The 21,888-nt window shown below is 39.6% G+C and overlaps 1 protein-coding gene across 4 annotated transcripts in view; it reads right to left on the minus strand.

The window, feature by feature from the left end:
- The window catches only part of mcf2l2 (MCF.2 cell line derived transforming sequence-like 2), a 115,579-nt gene that overhangs the window by 67,310 nt on the left and 26,381 nt on the right, over positions 1-21,888 (minus strand). For 2 of the 4 annotated variants that reach the window (XM_082524374.1, XM_082524376.1), the window contains exons 2-15: positions 14,575-14,658; positions 9,504-9,618; positions 9,114-9,204; positions 8,500-8,619; positions 7,336-7,452; positions 7,076-7,225; positions 6,388-6,512; positions 6,165-6,279; positions 3,314-3,433; positions 2,922-3,113; positions 1,745-1,936; positions 1,471-1,657; positions 1,177-1,274; positions 135-223 (exon numbers count right to left, since the gene is read on the minus strand). In XM_082524374.1, coding sequence (XP_082380500.1) covers positions 135-223; positions 1,177-1,274; positions 1,471-1,657; positions 1,745-1,936; positions 2,922-3,113; positions 3,314-3,433; positions 6,165-6,279; positions 6,388-6,512; positions 7,076-7,225; positions 7,336-7,452; positions 8,500-8,619; positions 9,114-9,204; positions 9,504-9,618; positions 14,575-14,658 — 1,795 coding nt within the window. The remainder of the gene's footprint in view (positions 1-134; positions 224-1,176; positions 1,275-1,470; positions 1,658-1,744; positions 1,937-2,921; positions 3,114-3,313; positions 3,434-6,164; positions 6,280-6,387; positions 6,513-7,075; positions 7,226-7,335; positions 7,453-8,499; positions 8,620-9,113; positions 9,205-9,503; positions 9,619-14,574; positions 14,659-21,888) is intronic. The other 2 variants (XM_082524375.1, XM_082524377.1) reach the window with 1 other exon arrangement.

A 21,888-nucleotide genomic window follows, 5' to 3' on the forward strand; every position in this document is an offset into this window, starting at 1 on the left:
CCATGTCAGAAATACTTGCACTATCCTTGGGAAGAGTATAGTACACTGCATAAAATTATGCCATAAAATAAACTGCAGCTGTAAAAGATGTGCTTTTGTTATAATCGCAGGAATACGACATTATCCCCCCTTACCTGCGTCTGTTTGATAGACTTTCCTCAGTCTCATTTGTCACAACAACATGTGTGGAGCCTCCTTGGCTTTCTTCATGCATGACCTCAATCTGTAACACACAAATATATGCACAAGTGGCTTTAAATGAATCAGTTCTTTTGTTTTTATAGCACTGTGTTTTACAAGAAAAAATCTCCAAATACCTTCCAATATCAGAGAGAAAATCTCACTGAGCTTACATACCCTTATGAGCATCAGTGTCGAGGAAAACTCCTTTTAACAGTAAAATATCTTTGCTATAGGAAGGATCAGATATCTGCCAACATTATACAAAAACAGCATTCGTGTCTGGCGTATGATTGATTTAAATTTTTCAGAAGAATATCTACCAGCATTATTGTTGTTTTTTTCTTCTGAAAAAAAAAAACGGTTTCAAAGAGGGATGAGTGTTTGACCAAGTATGCTGAAAACTCCACGACTTCATTAAACTGACTGTGTGACATGTAACATGACCAGAAGAGTTTGTGCTCTTTTGGCATCAGGCCTCCAGGAAGCTTGAGTCACAAAATAAATTATACGAGTGCACAGTCAACCACCAAATTGGCATACACTTTTGGACTGAGTATTAAAATGTGTGACCAGTCAACCCCTCTGCCCTCTACTGGTGGGAATAAAGAAGATGATGAAGTAGATCCATTCACATATCTCATGTTTTCTTTCACTCAAAATACTAAAAGTCATAAAAATAAATAAAAAAACTATGAAATAAAGGTGTTAATATAGACAATCCAGGGGCCTCTGTGAGGCAGCAGTACCGACTACTGAACAACTGTGCTTCCTATGTGCATCCATGAATAACTGGTAAGTTTCTGAAAGTAGAGCCTTTCTTAGCCAATAAAAATAGTTTGGGTCCATCAGTTTTGTTGTGTTTGTTGTTACCACCACATTTCAGAGTGAAATGAAATGTAATTCAATGGAAATGAGGTCAAAGACAGATGAACAGGACTTTAAATGTGTTTTACTGTTTCAGTGAGATTTAAAAGTGTAGCCTAAGGACATTACCTTGATTCCTCCCTTTGCCTTCCTTATGTTCTTCTTCTTGTTGAGATCAGCTTCAGCCTGCTGTTTGTTAGAATTATCGGAAGCTCTGCGAGCAAGAGCTGAAACAAGATGACAGCACGCTGGTAACTTTGATCCTTTCTTTCTTCAAAGTTTGTGTGTTTTCTTGTTTGTAGTCTTTGCATTACTTCAGATTAATCTAACTGTTGTAGAGTCTTGCAAAAGCTTACAGTTAAGACAAAAACCAAAAGAACATATCTTCATTTAAATTAGCTGAAAACACAAAGATCAAATTACGCTGTTGGCCTCCTGCAGTCCTGGGGGTGTTCTTCACTGAGGGCCGTTTGGGGGAGGATTCAGGCCGTGGAGCAACAGGCTGGATGGGCCTTGTCTGTTTAGCTGACAGTCTCTTCAGACTGAGATGCCGCTTTTCAAACATCTCCTGAACATCTTCCAGTCTCTTTAGCGCCTTCAGTACACTACCCTGCGAGTAAAAAGCTATACATCTACCTTTGTCCTCATCATTTTTGCAACAGAACATCTTTCAAAGTATTATGTTTGTGGACTGTACCTTGATATCCTCTGACAAGACAACCTCATACTGATTGTGCAGGTTCCTCAGTTCAGTCAGTTGGTTCTTTTCTGCTGACTCCAGAAAATGTTCGATGTCTGTCAGTGCTGACTCTGCCCCTTCCTGTGACTGACACTTATCCACAGCCTGGGATGCCAGCAAGTAGATCCCAGACTCACACCATTGGTTAACCTGCACACAACATCTAATGACATCAGCAAATAGCCAAGAATTCAGTTTTAGAAAACATAATCATCCCTTCACATATGGTGTCACAGTGTAAGAGTCCTGTATTTGGGTAGTAGGAGGAAAATACTGCAAGTAAAATCCCAGTTGGGTCTGTAGAAACTTGTTATGCAGGTAATAAAATCCTCGATTGTTGAGTTATGTCAAGTTGTCAGTCTTCTAATATCTTTAATATCTTTATCTTTAAAAAGATTATTTGGTCAAACCGATGGTGAGTGCTCTTGTACGATAAGATTAGAATAGATTTAGATTTTCATATTTAAACACAATGACTGCAATAGTTGGTCTTGTGGCAACCGGGAGAACTGAAGCCACGGTGATGAGCGTGTTAATGACGGTTTATTTGAATATGTCTACAGCTGCAGTGTGGACAGATGGCCCAGTCAAAACAATGATCCGTCCACACCTTACTCAAACAGAAAAACAACCATCAGCTCTTTTTTTGGAAGAGTCACATTACACCAGTCGAGTCACAGGTGTAATGTAGAACACATATTATGTAATTGTAGATTTATCTAATCAAATAGTAGTCCAAGCAGTTTTCAACTCATTTTAAAATATCGAAACAGTTGAACCAAATTTGGAATTAAAGCTGTGCTCAGCAGCACATTTCACTAAGAACATTGAGTAAAAAATAATATTTACATTATATTTAGGTGCCAGAGACTCAAGATTAAACAACTTTAACTCAATGCTTGCGCCATCTGCTGGATGCAAATAGAGGCCGTGACATTCTAAGATGTAAATATGTCAGTGTGATTTTACAACATGTCCCACTGTCTGGACATTTTGGTCCAGAATTATCTAATGAAAAGATTAAAAAAACAACAACCAAAGAACAGATTCATCACATTTCATCTGGCTTGTGTTAAGTCAAACGTTTGGATTTGTAGCCATCTGTAAATGTACACGACTCACATGGTATCCTTACCTTATCTATGCCCTGGTGTATCTGCAGAGATTTGGACAAAATATCTGTCTTTTTCTTGACCTCATTGCTGAAGTCGTCACAGACACGACGGAGCTCGACACATTTGGGTCTGATGGAGTCCACAGCATAGTGATTGCTCTGAATCAGCTGGTCACCATGCAGTGCGTGAAGTTGTGCCTTTTCCAGTGTGGCCTGGAAGAAAATCAATTAAATATGATACATTAAGCTGTGCAAACAAAAGCTTCAGGGTATCCACACTCAACTGTGTAACTCTACAACTCTACTAAAGTGATTCATGATGATTGCTTTAACAAGAAACCAAATTACTTGTAATGATTCGATATTATTAAATGATTATGTGCTATTGTGTGTGTAACTGTGCCATTACAAACCTGAGCTTTCTCCTCCAGTGTTTTTAGCTCCTTGAGCATTTTTTCAACTCTGGCCACACAATCCCCAGTGTCTGAAAGGCTGTTTAGACTGTCTATCAAGCTGTCGAGAGACACTTTGACCTGATCACCAATGATTGGAGAGAAACAGAGAAAAAGCAGTGAGAACCATTGAGTTACTTCGTTATCTATTCTGCTCGTGTTAAACAAACCAAACGACGAATTACATTTGTTGCTTTAGTTTGTGTAAAACTTTTTTTTAAATGTAAAAACACAGCTTAAACATTAAACAGTAGCAGTATCTTGGTAGCTCTGTAAGAATTCTGCAGTAGGGCTGTGATCTCAGTATTCATCAGCAGGGGGCAGTGTGGTCCTTTCTTTCTGCCCTGACTGTATTTTCCTCTAAACCATGGCTGCCTGTATTATATATTAATCAGTGTGGAAACTGCATCAGAGCTGTGCTTTGCTTGGAGAAGGTGGCAACAGTACTTGCTATTGTTGACACTGTAGCAACTGTAATTTCATTTTATTCCATTTTTGTATGTCGGGTTACTCTTACTTTTTTTTTTTGGGGGGGGGGGGGGGGGGGTATTAAGGTTTTGGGGCACATGGTGTTAATATTTCCCTTTATTGTTGCTGTTTTCGTGTGTTTAATTAATCTAAAACATAAAAATAGAAGGCCTTTAGTTTAATCATGTTGACTGATAGCAGTAAGTGATGCCTGTCTCTGTATTATGAATGTATATGCATAGCCCTCTGAAGGCACTTGGATTTTATCATTATGCAAAAGGTGTCTTTGGCTTTACACCAGAAGAAGCTGTGATGACTGCTGAGAATAACAGTTCTATTTTATTAGGAGGTTGGAGACGTGCCAGTGATGTAAGCTGTGAGCAAAGAAACTGGTATCTGCCCTGTTGTCCCCATAGTTTTTCATCTCTGCTCACTCATTCACTGCATTCTTGCTTTTTACTTTCTGGCTAGTTACCGAATAAAAGGAACTAAATGGACGTAGCGTTTTGTGGGAGAAACGTTTCGTCACTCATCTAAGTGACGTCTTCAGTCTCAGCTGACTGCAGGTTTCCCCAATCTTATAAACAGTACATTTGCATAATGACTGAACCTGAAGGAACAATGAGCTGGGAGGTCAGTTCCTTAATCTTAATTATGCAAATTCTCATGACCATTGATCAACAACCACTGACCAAAACCCACTGACCAAAACCCACTGATCAATGGCCATGAGTACCATTCACAGAGAGTTGGGTAATGGCTGCAATCACAGCATTGTAAGATGGCGAAAGATGTACCCTTTAGCACAACACAGAAGAGCTGCCTTGTCAGGCCAGGACTCTGCAGTCTATTTACACCTACAGGCCAGTGGACGCTGTTTCAAGGATGAGGATGTACACATCCTGGACAGGGAGGAACGCTGGTTTGAGCGTGGAGTCAAGGAGGCCATTTACGTGAAAAGGGAAAGACCATCTCTGAATCAAGGAGGGGGCCTGAGAGCTGAATTTTCTTATCGTTTACCTGAGTTCAAGTTTGCAACCCCCCATTCATCTTGCCTGAGACACCTTTGTTCTGGCCCCGTGGAGGAGGCCGCAAACGCCGACGCAGAAGATCCAACGTTCTGGTTCAACTGAGATGGCCCACTAACAGACCACCGCTCTCCAGTTTATTACAGGCTATTGTGCAGTTTCTGGAGACCAAGCTGGATCATTCCAGTGAGAGATGCGGGATTGCTGCGTGATCTTCCTCACAGAAACCTGGCTATCGGACTCCGCCATACAACTACGGGGGTTCCGGGCAGCGCATTGGTCACAGGAGCAAACTGAGAAAGGCAGAGGCGGTGGTGTGTGCATCAACAACAGCTGATGTGACTGCCCCAACGTGCACCCGGTTAACTCCTTCTGCTCACTGGACCTGGAGTACCTGATGATTAAGTGCTGGCCATTCTGGCTACAGAGAGCATTTACAGCAGTCATTATTATGGCTGTTTACATCCCCCCACAAGCCGACACTGATCGAACATGCAGAGAACTGTACAGCGCGATTAGCAGTAAGGAAACCGCACACCCAGAGGCGGCGTTTATACCGTTGGTCGGACCAATCAAAGTCCATGTTGTGGGACTGTTTTGATAACGCGGACTGGGGAATGTTTCACATGGCTGCTGACGACATCAATGAGGACACAAACTCAGTCTACAGATTTATCAGAAAATGCGTGGAAGATGTCGTCCCACCCAGAACAGTTAAAAGTCTACCCAAATCAAAAACCGTGGATTAAGAGTGATGTTTGCACTGCACTGGCGGCAGGGAACACTGCTTTTGCCTCCGCGAACACATTGGACTACAAACACGCAAATTACCAACTCATTAAAGCAGCCAAACGGGAGTACAGGGACAAAGTGGAACAGCAATTTCACAATCGTGGGAGAATGTGCCAGGGACTAAACACATTCACAGACTAAAGAGGGGAAAATCAGCACACCACGGCCTCTGTGTGAGGATCTAAACGTATTCTATGCTAGATTCGACACAACAAACACCACAAGACCGGACAGTGTACGCATCGGTGGGGAGAGAGCGGAGGGAACACACACAGCAAGGGGCCACCTCTGCAAAACATTATTTGTAAAAATGAAAGATTCACTCATCCCTGTTCTCTCTGCATTAAATTATCCCAAGATCAAGTTGTTTCATAAAAATGTGATATTAAAAAAACATTTTTAGAAATGTAGAGGACATATACTCATTGTAATATGTGAAGATGCGAAACATTGCCCTTTCCACTGGTCTACTTGCAGTACCTCACATGAAAAACCAAAGGCTGCATGGCAATGGCATACTTTACCTCTCTGAAGTCCTGCTCAAAGTGACGCAACTGTAGGCACTGCTCCAGTTTGAGATGGTGTTTGCTCCAGAACTGTTCAAAGGCATTTTCTGTCTCATCTAGCTGGGCCAAAAGCCTAAAACACAGATTACAAATGTAATGAGAATTGGTACATAATTGCTCAAAATACATAACAATATACAGTGTGCATGACATCTATAAAGGAGTATTTGTCGTTTGTTACCTTTCCACAGTAGTTTGGTTTTCCATCTCATCAGGGTTGAGTTCATGATCCTCTGACTTGGCTGACTGATCTTTTATACAACTATACAAGGTGGTGCCTTGCTTCACAGCTAGCCTCAGTTCATCCTGATTCACAGAAACAGAAGCATTAATATCACAGAACATTAATATCATAGAGAAACTTTTGCAAATCTGTGCAAGTTCCTATTTCAGCAGAAATATCCAAGTACATGTAGTAGAGGAATTAAAGACATCTACACTTTTGCATTTAAAACTGATATTTGAAGTAGGTAAAGTCAGTCACGTAGAATATTCCAAGGCTGGAGCCTATCCCAGCTGTCTTAGAGCGAGAGGCAGAGTACAGCCTAGAAAGGTCGCCAGTCTGTTGCAGGGCTAACAGCAAATTGCACTCACATTTACTCCTGCATTCACACTTATGGGCAATTTAGTGTTTCCAATTAACCTAACCCCACTAACTGCATGTCTTTGGACTGTGGGAGGAAGCCGGAGGACCCGGGAGAACATGCAAACTCCACACAGAAAGACCATGGCGTGATGGTGGAATTGAACTCAAGACTTTCTTGCTGTGAGGCACCAGTGCTAACCAGATATACTAGTGTAAAAATACTTGCTTTGTCTCATGTTAATATGTGTGTGTGTGTCCTAGCATATTTAATGCACCACATTACCTTGAGGTTATTGTGTTTGTCGGTGTGTGCTGTAAGGAGGTCTTTGGTGCACTGGACGTCATTGGGTAGCTCTGTCTCTGCTAGGTCTGTCCCGAACTTCTGTAACATCTGGGCTGTGGTTTTCACTGTCATGGCAAAATTTTCTATGGCCTATGGAAACAGACTCACATGTTACTCTGCAATGTCTTCTAATCTAGCTCACCATACACCTGCTATAATGTCAAATCTGGTATTGAATGCTACAGTAAGTCAGTGCTCACTGTTCGGTGGTGTATCCACTGACTGTGACAGTATTCCAGGTTTCCTCCTAACTCTCGGGTCAGCTGGCTTTTATCCACATAGCCATGTAGGTCAGACAGCGAGTTCAGCATCACGATCTGCAAACACAGTGCATTGCTTTACGTGCTCCATTATTATTAAGTAAAATTGGTAGAACAACTTCTCATAGTCAATGTTGTTGCAAGATGGGAAGCGTTGCCTGGTAAGTTACTAAATAGGAAATCAAACATTTTGGTTTACAAGACATACACTTTGTACCTTTCAAAACTTTGCTTTGAAAAGCACCATATAAGTAAGGGGTTACTGTTTTTATTACTACATTTGCATACACAATTTTAAAAAATGAGATGCATTTGTAGGTGCTGACTTGAAAATAAGTATCAAAATATGTATTCATGAATAATTTATTTATCTTGTTTAGCTAAAACCTAAGATCTATGATGAAATGATTTCCCTCACAAAAAATAAATGCAATTTTCCTGTTGTGTGATTTTCCTGTCAAAGCAGCCAGTCTTTCTTTCCCACCAAACCTCTTTGCTCACTGTTGCTCAGTCCTTCAAAAATGTGACACAGTGTTTATCTTAACAAAACAGTGGATTGAGGAAGACCTGGTTATGTTACACAACTCTGACAACTGATCCACTGTGTCTGTCTTTGTCAGTATTTTATATCGTTTTGATACCACTGACATGCCCATCAAAGGATAAAAAGCTATAGTTATGTTTAACACCTACAAAAGAGACATAACATCTCTCAACAAGCTTGGAGTCCTCCAGGAAACACTGGAGAAAGTGGCCAGGGAGAGGAAAGTGTAGTTTTCCTGATAGATGGATGGAGTTATGGTTGGATGGATGGGTGGGTGGTGCATGCTTGATGCTTTTCATACTTTGCTATTGAAATGTTAGGTTTAATTGTGCTGTGATAAAAAAAAAAATCACACCTTATGCAATTTAAGGAATTGTTCTATGGAAAAAAAATCCCTCGTTGTGTTAAAGCATAGCATCTCTGTGTGTTTGGATGACATGTTTTCTCTTTCAGTATATCAAAAAAGCTAACTATTATCATGGGGAATACTTTTTGTCTCTCTTTTAGGTGTCTGTTTCAGAACCATACCCTGGCTCAGAATAAAACACCTGCATGCTTACCGGTACCTTCATTTTGAAGTCATCCTTGTGTAGTTTGATCCCAATATCTGCTATATGCTTCTGGAAGAACCTGGATGGCCTCAGCACCAACACTAACTGAAGATTTCCTGGGAATGCCCCCTGGAAAATATAACAAATGAACTTAAAATAAGATATTGCATCTTTTCATTCTCATGGTTATCTGTAAGTTGCTTGTAACAAGCTAAAATATATTCTTCTGGTATAAAACTATTGCAGGTCATAATTAGTTTGTTACAGAAGCATGTTATGAAAGATCTGCCCATTTTAGTTCAAGCTCACTGAGCCTGATAGTAAAAATGGTGTTTAAAATAGGAAGGAGTGAAGAGATTTGTTCTAGAGGCACTCTTGCTGTGATATAGGTGTGTACTACAAGCCATTGCATTGAAATTGATTGTTAAATGAGGAATTCTACAATGAATGTGTTTGTGATCCATCCATTGCTCTGGTACAATGTGACGGTAAGGGCCCAAAAGAAAATGAGGCTTTCACAGGGTTGTTACGCCGGTGTAGGAAACACAAAGACTTAAAAGAAACATTTTAAAAAGGTCCTTGTATATATTTCTATGGTGATTTAAGTATCTCACTGAACTTACAGCGATCCTGGATAGAGAGGCCTTTACTGAGCTCCATTTGTCCTTCCGCCGGTCGATGATGATAATGAAGCCAATGCTTGCAGCATCCAGGCTGGAGAGAGGAGGAAAACAATTTAAAGTTATAGGCCATGCTAATCAAATTCCCAAAGGTTTCAGGCTCCGGAAAATACAGAACTCAAGAATTGTCCACATTTCAAGGAATACACAATTAGTACACCACTAAGCATAATTTCCAGAAAGCCTTATGATATTACTGTTGAGATGAAGCAGTGAAGACGTTTAAGCACCCAGGATCAAATGTGATCCTGTGGGGATCGTTTTGAATCAAATGGAATTTTATCTTTATGATCTTTCTCGTTATTAGTTTTAATTGTGTGTGAGTATACATACCTGGGGATGCTGGTCAGGTAAGTAACTACATTGAGGAAATCTTCCTCTGGCACTTCGCTAAAGCCTGAGCACTCTGGGAAAGTGATGATGGGGGCACCATCTTTCCCTCGCCCTCCTATAGCACAGAAAAAATAAACCCAAATCAATAACTGCAGTAACTGTATTGCAAGACATTTTATCATTTGATAACTTAAAGGATTCCCTTTAAGTTGAAATGCGGACATCTGTAAAACCTCCATCACAGCTGTATGAAATTGTGTTTCATTTAAGATATCTGAAATGAAAGTTAAGACACCATTTAAATCAGAATATATGAAATTGTTTTGTTTTCCCAGTAGGAATCGTATTACAGGCACCCAGATGAAATTAGCGACATGGGGAATGGGCAATGACTTTTGGGAATGTGGTTCTACTAAATGTAAAATGGTAGAGGAACACCCCAACTCTAACACCTCAGTACTATGTTTGTTCCTTTAGGCTCTCAATTAAAGTTAAACTACATTGTGTTCTTAGTATATGTCCAACCATAACATTTTATTTACACTTCTCACAGATTTGGTTTTACTGTTTTCACTCTTTTTGTCTTCATTGCCAACTGTAAGAAGACCAAACTGTTCAATGAGTCAAGTATAAGACCTCAGGGTAGTCTTATACTTGACTCATGAATTACTGGTCCTTGCTGTGGATGAGGCTGTGTGCTTCAGTCTTCTTGAGATTTGAATGTGGCTTGTATTGTGAAAAAAGTGCTTTGAGTAGTCAGTAAGACTAGAAAGCACTATATAACTATGAATTAATGTTCTTCATGTCACATTTCACTACAGCGGATAACCCTCTAGTGTCATTGTTCAATGTCTGCAACACTTTGTAGATGTACCTGAAATAAACACCATTAAACCATAATCTAAATAATGTTTCAAGATTTAAAAGAAATTATTGAACTCAAACCATGATTATTTCATAAACTTAAACTGGCTAATGTAAATGCTAAGCAAAACACAAGTCTAAAAATACTAGTCGTATACTATTTTCAAACTTGTGTGTTCTCATTGTTAATTCTGTCTCGTAATCAAGGCTTTTGTGGCTTACTATATTTGATCATCAGTGTGCTTTACCTTTGCAGATCTATAAAAGGGCCCTACAAGGAGCCAGTGTGCAACCAGTAGTCTTGACACTTCTAGTTGCAGATACAGATTGGAAAAATCCAATACTTGCACATCTCTCGAAATGTCACTAGATGGTGAGCATGAGCCATAAATCTGCTGGCTTGACAAATAAAACATTGCTACGGCATGCTACTTGAGAAAAAAACTAACAGTGTTTGTAATGCTAAAAGTTACAGACATTCATACAGACATTAAAGGGCTGTGCATAACCTTGAATCAGCACATCTGAGGATATTTTTGTTGGTTTAGAATTTTGTCTGACCAGCATCTCTCAACCACAAACATGTAACTAACTTGCTGAGAATGGAAAGTTTATACTCAACACGTTGCAGGAGGGGAAGAAAGTGGGAGTCATGGTCTGACATCTGTGATACTGGCATTTAAAAAACATCTGTTAGGCAAGGCAGGTAAGTGCTGCAGTGTTATTAGTTAAATCCCAAAACATTATGAGATGTTATAGAACCCATATTTCCCACTAAGGAGAACCAACCAAAACAGAGGTCCAGTAGTGTAAATTAAATTAAAATGACTCAAATAATGCTTTATGTCTGCCAGATATAGTCATATCAACTTTCTGAAACTTGTAGAAAGAAGGAAACACTATTTTGAAAACCTTTTACACTCCACAAAAATATACATTTTCCTCTCTAAGAACATAAAAGACTCTGTTAATTCTCCCTAATAAAGTTACTGCCGTAAAAGTATGTGAAATGAGCATGTTTCCAATTTCCTGCTTGCAACTCCTTGTCTGCTGCTAGTAGTGCAAAGGTCATCTAACCCAGAAAAAGTGACGGGTTTTACACTGACCACTCAGTGATGTGTTTCCCCTTTACTTTTTAAGGAGAATCAAAAGAAAGCAACAAATCCTGCAGCTGTCCATGAGGGAAAACAAAATCATAAAAACTCTAAGAAAAGAGGCATGAAATTGTTTGGTATACTTCCTAACTGGTCTCTGGCAAAAGGAAACCCTCACTGGTTCCAGTTCATGTATATATAAAATGTGTATACAGAGAGACAAAAATAGCAAACCAAATGATCATAGCGTTTAAACCTGGATCCTACTGAGAAGGCACACACACTCACAGTAGGCACACACATGTGGTGAGGACTATGAACCAGACTTGTGTTACCCTTATGTAATTCTAGAGGCAAGTAATGCTGAGAGAGGAACTTTTGGAAACAGTTATTTTGGCTGTTTGGTGAGACGACTGAGAGAAGGAATGAGAGGCATCCCTGGAGAACCACACAGACTGCTGTGTCACCACTAACAGCACATCTGGAAAAGTCTGAGGGCACCAAGTGTGAATGCTGGGATGCTAAAAGCAATGCTCCACCAGCTCCATGCTAGTTAATAACTGGTCGCATTGGCTTATCATTGTGAGCTATGATGTGCAAATACATGTAGTGAACCACCTACGCATTACACCTACAGAAGCTGATTGGCCATGCAAACCTATGCCAAGAAGCTTCTGGTGGCAGTTTTTGTGCTGATGCTAATACCAGAGGAGGTTTGAATCTTTGCATTTACTGAATTTAGGATGTCTGTGACTTTTTCACACTATGTATCTCTGTAACACTTCTCTGTAGATTAATATGGTCCACCACTTCATGGGTGAGTTATTATGACTTCTAAAAGCTTTTGGTGAGCTCTTTAGAACAACTCTTGTTAATTATTTCATAAGAGTTTGTAACAGCAGACTGCACAACTAGGTGTTTGTGCCAATTAGACTAAAAAAAACAAAGAAAAAAAGAATTGAATTCAATATTTTAAAGGTATGGCATATTACTTTTAGTGTAACTCATTTTAAGAGTTGCTCATCCACTAATGTTCTCCTCATCAATAGTCTCAGCAACAAAGTTCAAATCCACACTTCCTCAAATGAAAAGCTTTTCAATAACACAAAGAAACAAAGAAACATATAGCACTTAAATGTTTTTAAGGCTTCAAATTGAACTTTAAGTTGCTGTAAAAAAATGTTCAAATATTTTTTTAAGAAATCAAAAAGCAAACAAAATGCTTATGTTTTCTCATGTTTCTTCTGTCACGTATGGAGCTCTCAGTTTAAAAGGTGATACAACATTAATGTGTATATTACATTTTAGAATTTGAAAGTGTCTGGTGGTCTACTCATTCTTGGTTTTTTATTGGCTCGTGTTTTTACACAATTCTTTGTGCTATGACTTTATCTTTATTGCAGCCAATTTCCCTGAGATGTTATTATCTGAAGCCTATAAAGAACTGGAGGAAGCAGTTCCCTGGAAGATGTGTGTTGGATGAAATCTTGAATTAATAAATCAGTATTACACAACATGTTATGTGCAGCTCAGTTGTAGCATTGCTAGCACAATTTTACTTACGTAAAATTAATTTTATATCAAATTAATTAATATTTATTAAAATGGACCCTAAAAACAAAACAGACAAAAATGACTATTCTATTCTAGCAGATAACTCCGGAATAAAGATTTCCAGTCATGTCATAAATTGCAAGATGAGGAGCTAAATACAGACTTCCGTGTAAATTGAATAAAAAAAGGCAAGCCTTTAGTTTGACTGATCAAAAGCTTAACCACAAAATAGACAGGCAACAGGCAGGAAGAGACTGGTAGGTCAGCTGGTAGAGAAAAGAGTGCTGCAAAGTCAGGACAAAAGGGAAATCAGGGAGCTGGATACAGAAGAGTCAGGAGATGCAGGTCAAAGTAATCAAGGACAACAAGACAGGTAGTGGGGCAGTAAAGCTGGAGACAAATAACTACCATAAAAAAAACAGGAAGTAACAACAATAACGAAACAGTGAAATGGAAAATATAGGCAAAATTAACTCTATTTAAAGCTCAGGATGCCTAAAAACAAACAGAGAACATCTTAAATAAGGAATTCAAATGCCAACTTAAGCACAACATAAAAAACCCCGAGATCATAGCATCCACTATCTTTGACCAAGCTCCATTTTGTGTGTTTGCAAGAAAGCAGATACTTGCACCTAGATGCCAGGACAGAATATAATAATACTGTTAAATAAGAGAATAAGGTTTCAGTGCCATAGCAAACTTGAAAATGCCAAATGAACTTTCAAAAGCCCCAAATCCCCAGGGGGAATTAAAAGAAAACCCAAAACATGTGGACAGGAAGATCTGTGTGTGTATAAACCTCCAGTGAACTGCTGTGTTTTGTGGAATTAAATGAATCATGATTACATATCACTCCAGCAGATTTCCTCTTTTTTTTAAAAAATCAACAAATAGAATCAGTGAGCAAGTCAGCTGAAGGGATTTCAGTGGTTTCCTCATATTATCCGTTTGCTTGTGATTTCCTCGGTGAAGAATAAAAAGTCATGAGAGAGTGAAGCAGCTGAGTTACACATGAAGTCCTTTCTTCTGGCACTTGCATAACTTGTGATACAAAACACAAAAATAGAACATCAGCTAAAAAACTGCTGAGAATGTTTTTGGGGTTTTTTGAAATATCAAAATCATTAAAATCAATTTGGGTTCGAAGCTTTAGTTACAGTAAGCATGAAGGCACAGGGAGAAGTGGTACTGTAACAGGATGTCAGGGGTAAAAAATGAAAAAGGCTTTAATTAGTGCTCCATGTTACATAATGGCCATAAAAGACTAAATATGTGCAATATTTTTCTCTTAAATTTACGGAACTGTGGATTTAATGTAGCTAGTAATGATAATGGTGTGATTATTAATGTTTCTGTTATGGTACTATAGCAGTATTCATGAGTTAACAGATACTCTGTCCTGTGTTTGCTACTTTTGTTGTGTCTCCTGTTTTTCCTTATTTGTCTCCTTTTAACGGCTCATTTGTTGTCCCACCCAGAGTTTTGTTTCAATACCTCCACCTAACATGAACTTCAGGTATGGAATGAGGGCAAATAGAACATTGCAGGTTACTTACCAGATAGCGAGGCAAACTGGCGGTGAAGCTGCTCTATGATGTCTACGGCCAGCAGGGGCCTGATGTCCTGCTGCATGATCTCATCTGAAAAAAGGCAAAAAACGGTAAATTATCCATGGATCTATTTTGAAAAGACATTACAGATATCATATATCATATATCAGCTGCATATGATATAAAAGTATATTATACTACAATATAAAATCAAAAAGGCCACACATAAGACCAGTTGATCATTTAATCGGAGATCAAAGAAAACAGGCTAGAGTGCAGCACACAAAATCACATTAGAGTATAAAGTTATAAAGCTATGAAGTAGCTATTTCATGGAGCACTGCAGAAAACCACAGTAAGATTTGGATGTCTGGTAGCCGTGCAGCTCAGTTGTAGCATTGCTAGCACAATTTTACTTACGTAAAATTAATTTTATATCAAATTAATTAATATTTATTAAAATGGACCCTAAAAACAAAACAGCCAAAAATGACTATTCTATTCTAGCAGATAACTCCGGAATAAAGATTTCCAGTCATGTCATGAATTGCAAGATGAGGAGCTAATACAGACTTCCGTATAAATTGAATAAAAAAGGCAAGCCTTTAGTTTGACTGATCAAAAGCTTAACCTTAGCTTAGCAGCTTAGCACACAAAATCACATTAGAGTATAAAGTTATAAAGTTATAAAGCTATGAAGTAGCTATTTCATGGAGCACTGCAGAAAACCACAGTAAGATTTGGATGTCTGGTAGCGTAGTTGCAACGTCTGGTAGCCGTTGCAACTACTAACTGTGACATGAGTTTGACAATAGCAAGGGCTAACTCACGTAAGCGCTCTGCAATTAGAGAATTACAATGGTGAGACCTGACAGGCTTGGCTAGCAAGCAGTTCTTTACCACTCTTGAGCACCTGAAGCTTCTCAGTAATCCTCTGAATAGACAGGCACCTAGCTCCATTTGTAATTCTTTGGTGATGTGGAATGGAAGCAGGCAACTAGAAACAATACAAGGAAAATACATCTATGCCATGCAGAGTCTGATTAACCAGGTTTTCATGATGCATTATGAATACTTCAGGAGTCTCCAATGTAAGTCGCAGAACAATTTAATGGGTATTTGTACCAATGAGAAATAGGGAAAGCAGACATTTCTACAGGTAGATATTATCACTCCAGTCCTGAATCTGTCATCTTACTGAAAGAATTTTCATCTTCAAACACACTGTGAGCCACGTTCAACCATTTCATTGTCATGGTCCTGGGCCATGTTGGCCCAGTATTCTTAGTTTTCATGTATTTTTGTATTTTGTTCCTTATTTAGGCCATGTTTCCTGAGTTGCCCTGGTGTGTTGTTCCCTAAGTGTTTTCCCTTCGTGACTCTTACCCCCTGTGTGCCCCTCTGTGTAGTCATGAGCCCTTGTCTCTCTTTGTGTTTATTCTATGTTTTCCCCAGCCCGTTATGTCTGTGTTTTCCCCGTGCTCTCTCTCCTCCTGTCTGAACCTCTGTACTTCCTGTTTTACTTTGCCCGTCTCCCGCCAGTGTGGTGTTCACTCCTGCCGTGTCTTGTTATGATTATCAGTGTCACCTGTGTTCCCCGTGTGCTCCCACTTCCCTCGTTAACCCTCTGTGTATTTATGTCTGCGTCTCCCTCAGTTCTGTGTCGTGTTCTCCCTCATGCTGTGTGTGATTCCCCTGTGTTCCTTGGTGAGCTTTGTTAGTTTTTCCCAGTTTAGTTTTGTATTTCCTGTCATCCTTTGTCAGCAATAAAGCTGCTTTTTGAGTTCATCCCCTGAGTCTGTGAGTTTTGCGATTGGGTCCTCATCCTGCCTGCCACACAGCGATCCATGACATTCATCCAGACAAGTTGCTTTCTGAGTTTAAGTGCAGATACAGGTATGCATAATAAGGAAGTAAAAAGTAAACAAAACAGATACCACAGAAAGGCGTTGAGGCCAACAACAGATTTCACTCATTAATATAAAAAGTACAGTCCCTAGGCTGGACACTTTGTGACCTTACCTACAGAAGAGAGGTAAGCACGTATCAATATACGCACACATTTTTTCATAAAACATCAGTATATACCTCTGAACTTGAAGCACAAAAATCCTCTGATATGTTTTAAAGTTGAAAAATCTAAAGACATTGTTTTATAGAGAAAATTGATTGCAGGTAGCATAAACATTATTGGCCATTTCAAAGGTCAGCAGAATCAGTCAGGGGTTCAGAGACTAATAAGAAAGTATCTGTCTGCATTCATTTAGGAAAAAACAGACAAAATGGGGGCAGGAAGGTGTTATAATATAATTTGACACTGTTTTGTTTGATTTTTGTTATTTGAGTTTCCGTATCTTTGACAATCTTCTCTACCTGTTGGACTTGTTAGGACGTGTAAGTGGAAAGGGGCATTGCTGCTGTACTCCAAATTCAATTTACAATAAAAACTGAATCAAAGCAGTTTACTGTTTAAGCTGACTGCCCTAAACTGGTGCTGGCTGAATGCTCAAACATGGACCTTAGGCTACTGAGCTATTTTCCCATACATTTCTGTTAGTACACCAGTATTATTGCTGATGTGAACCTAAAAACGTTTCACATAAAATATGCAAACTCAAAGAGAACTTGAATGATTTTTTACCAACAACTCAAGAAAAGAAAAGTGGATCTTGAGTAGAAAAAGTAGAACTTTTCTCACAAATTACGCATCAAGTGACTTTTCGCCAACAAAGGTTTCCAGTAGCTAAAATGTACCAGCCAAGTGTATATTTACCAGTGATGTAAAATTGTCCCTTTGTGTAACATTTTATTGTATTTAGCATTAAGATAATATGTCTTGTGATGAATCAAAAAGAGCCAAGAATTAATCGGTTCGGGCCAAAATAGAATATGCAACTCTACTGAACATCTTTGCTATGAAATAGACTTATAAGTCCATATTTTATGGTCTCTATAGGAGCTTTGTGTGATCTGCAGTTCAAAGCAATTGTTATTTATCTTATCTTGGGTTTTGGTTGAGTTCCTCAGTCTGAAACAAGCCATTTTAACATTTCATATCTTAACCCAACTGTCTTTTAATTAGCAGCCCCTCACAAAGGCTTAAAGAGTATGTGGGTGGGTCTTTTGTTCTCTCAGCCAGAGCTACAGTATGTGTTTGAGATGACCATATTAGGGATTCGTCATACAAATGTGATCCATATGCTTTGTATTATTATACGATTTTTACTTTACAATATAAAGTACTTTGAAGCAGCTCCTGTTGTGATTTTGCACTATATGAATAAAACTGAATAGAATTCAGATGAATAAAGATTCAAACATAGAAGCAAAGCATTTAAAGCAATCTGAAGCCTTATAATTTAGACCAGCATTAATATGATCAAACAGCAGTGGAACAGTAATTATATGACAGACAAAAGCATACATGGCAGAACACATAATAATAGGCTGACTTTAGGGACCTTTATCTCCATTTTTCTTTGCACATCACATGTTCATCCTAAGCAGCCAGTTCTAAAGCTATCCATTTCTGACTGCTGTTCATATGACATTTATAAGGAACTGGAACAAAGCATTCTTAGACGAGGCTTTAAGGATATGTATTCCTGCTCTGGTTTAATGTTTATTATGGTTCTCCTGCAGGGTAAAGCTCTAAGTGCACTGTGCAGTGAACAAGCCTTTCTCTGTTACAGAGAATAAAGACATGCATTTACACTGACTGCACTTTATTACTCTGAAACATGCTTGGGTAGGTCTTGTGCTAGTGGGAGTGGGGACAGAAGCAGAAGAGCATAACAGCTGGTAGTGGACGCTAATGGAGGCATCATCAATGTACCTCTGTTGTTACTATCTGATTCTACTGACACACCAAGGATATTAAAAATTCAGCTTCTGTTACAGACGAGTGCATCCTGAAATGTTTTATAAGATTTTGTTGATTTTGCTAAGAACACACAACAATGTCTTCTTAAAACAAAACCTTGTCTTCGGAGTATCTAATATTTGCTATACTTGTGCAACTTGTGCAAACTGCTCTGGCTACATAAAACTAAACACTGTGTACTATCAATCCATCACTGTGACAAGTGTCTATTCTAAAACATTTTATAAAACAAACATCCAATGCAAACTTTTGCCCTGTGGTAAATTTAATATAGTGGTTGCACTGTTTAATATCATTTTAAATAAAAAAACAAAGTTTTCAAGATCAGGTTAATTTTAAAAAAAAAAGTATAGGAAATTTTGTCTAAGAACATTCAGAACAGTAGTGTTATACAATCAGATCCAGGTCAGGCACCCGACGAGGGAGACTGTTCTGTATTGTTGGAACATCAAAGTAGAAAGGAGTGGTGAAGACAGATGTGATGCATGACCACTTCAAGGCTTGACAGAAAAGTGCTGTTTTTAGAAACTGAAGCAGTCCTGAGGAGACAAAGGGTACGTGCAGGAGGAACTCCTATAAGGACGCAATGAACTCTAATGGCACCAGTGAAATTCTTAATTTGGGAGATTAAGCTTGGACAACAACACGCAGGAACTAACAAAGTTTTCTGTAGATATGTTGAACTACTACAATTAAATGGTTCACTAGCATCTGTTTCTATGTTGGGCAGCAGCTCCTGTTCAATATGGCCAAAATTATAGCCCCATGAGGAAAGCTGCAAACCTTACAGCCCTACTTCAAAGGGTGGGACATTTTTTCAGTTTGACAAAGTCCTCATTGCGCCAGCAGCAAGTTAACAAAATATATTGTCAGTGCTCTGATGGAGATCAGATGGTGTTAGCAGTGTGTAAACAACAAGGTATATTCCAAGCAATTTTGATTTTTGGTTATATCTACACTCCCCTTTTACATCTAGTCCCACTGGTGCATGTAATAGATGTAGTATTTATTGTACTTTCTTCTTCTGTGTATGTAAGAACACAGTAAAGGTACAGTGACATCAGCGTCTTGTTCAACGAAACCAGGATAAAGGATATGACACCAAAGTCCTGAGGTTGGCAGACTGAACATGAACCATAATCAATGTAAGATAGTGCTGGAGTTATAATTTGAGCTGGCATAATGATCAAACCAAAACCTGTGTTTAAAGGATGGACGTTGCCTATTGATTTGAAAAATTAGCTTTTTAAACTGTAATGGGCTACCAACTAATTGTAACTACTACCAACTATTGTTGTTGTGGAGCTTAATGGGGACTATAATGTAGAAAATGAGCATAATGTTTTGTTCTCTATGAAGTGAAACTAGGGACTGATCTCATAACTCACCGGGAAAGTATTTACTGAGGGCATGGATCATGTTGTGTATTTTGGGTTATAACAGGACCCGTAGCGGTCATGCCCAGAGGCATTATGGGAAACCAACTTTAGGCTGTCGCTCGGGCTAGCTCCATGTTAAGTTATGCCGTTATAATAAATACCTCAAGTTACGTCGTGGTCCGAGTATCATTGTTATACTAGTAACCCGGAGTGAAGATTTAACAAAAGTGGCGACGAGGACGTCTGGACCGACGCTGCAGTCCGCTTGGAGTTTTACACTTTTTTTTCCTGCTGATGCCTCGTACTGACTTGGTGTTAGACGGCGCCGGAGGGAGGAATGTACAGCGGACAGGACGACGAAGGCAGACTCCGTAAGTGACGCTAACCAAACGTAAACGGGAAAAAGAGACGTTACGAAAAGGAACAGTTGTGAGGGGAAGAGTGCCATTCAACCAGGGGCCGAGTAATGGCTGGAGTTACTGGCCCTATCGGTCCCTTCGACGAAAGCACGGAGCAATGGAGCTCATATACGGAGCGTTTTGGATATTTCGTTGCGGCTAACGACATACAGGATGCTAAACTGGTGCCCATTTTTTTGAGTGTGATAGGCCCAAAGACTTTTACCCTGCTAAGGAGCCTGCTACAGCCAGCAAAGCCAGGCAATAAAAGTTTCACAGAGATCGTGGACACACTGACCAAACACTTCTCGCCCAAGCCCCTCGTGATCACTGAACGGTTCAGGTTTCACAAGCGAAACCAAGAAGAGGGTGAGTCTGTCACAATGTTCGTTGCATCGTTACGCAAATTAGCTGAACACTGTGAGTTTAAAGATGTTTTAAATGACACATTAAGAGACAGACTCGTGTGTGGTTTAAGAAATGAAGCTGCACAGAAGAAATTGCTCACGGAAAGTGACTTGACTCTTGAGAAGGCAATTAATATCAGTGTGACCATGGAAATGGCATCAAAAGAAGCCCATGCGCTACATGCTACAGACAGAGTACACAAACTAGACAATGGTAAAGCAAATGCACAGGGACCATGCTTCCGCTGTGGCAAGTTAGGACACCTTGCTAGTGATTGCTGGTGCAAAGAAATGGATTGCAACAACTGTGGAAAAAAAGGTCATGTAGCACGGGCATGCAGGAACAAAAGGTGCAAGGATAAGGACTCAAAGCCTGGAAATAAAAAAGGCACTGCAAGATTCAAAAAAGAAAGACATGTTCACACAGTTAAGCTTCATGAGGATAGAGCAAATGACTCCTCAGATGAAGAAGTGTTGTCTGCAATAAATACTGTGCGAATACTGAAGGTGGATGAAACCTCAGACGGCTTCTGGATCAAGCCCAAACTGGAGGGACATGTTGTAAAAATGCAGATTGACACTGGGTCAAAAGCATCACTAGTGTCATATAATGTCTATAGGACATGTCTGAAGCACCTTCCACTCAAACCCTCCGACACAGTATTTAAAGGATATACTGGACATCGAGTGCCTATGAAAGGAATGGCAGAGGTGACTGTTCAATACAATGGCCAAACTGCTAAGCTGCCTGTGTATGTTACGCAGAAGAACTGCCCTGCTATAATGGGACGTGTGTGGCTCAAAACAATCAGACTCAACTGGCAAGGAGTGAGAAAGCTGTCGCATGGTTCCTCTCAGCTACAGGCCATACTGGGAAAACACCAGGAGGTTTTTCGTGAGGAACTGGGCAGCATGAAAAAAATTACAGTGAAGCTGCATCTCAAGCCTGACTCCAAGCCAGTCTTTATGAAGGCTAGACCTGTGCCGTACGCCATTCGGCCCAAAGTGGAGTCTAATTTAGACGCATTGGTCAAGAATGGGGTTCTGGAGCCGGTTACGACCAGCGAGTGGGCCACGCCCATCGTTCCAGTTCCTAAAAAGGACGGCGGAATCCGGATCTGCGGAGACTTCAAGGTATCCGTGAATCCTGTATTAACAGCAGAGCAGTATCCCCTTCCGCTGATTGATGACTTATTTGCTGGTCTGAGTGGAGGACAAAAGTTCAGCAAAATAGATCTCAACCAAGCTTACCT

Source organism: Aulonocara stuartgranti, assembly GCF_965226115.1.
Source record: "Aulonocara stuartgranti genome assembly, chromosome: 23".
In the NCBI taxonomy this organism is placed as follows: domain Eukaryota; kingdom Metazoa; phylum Chordata; class Actinopteri; order Cichliformes; family Cichlidae; genus Aulonocara; species Aulonocara stuartgranti.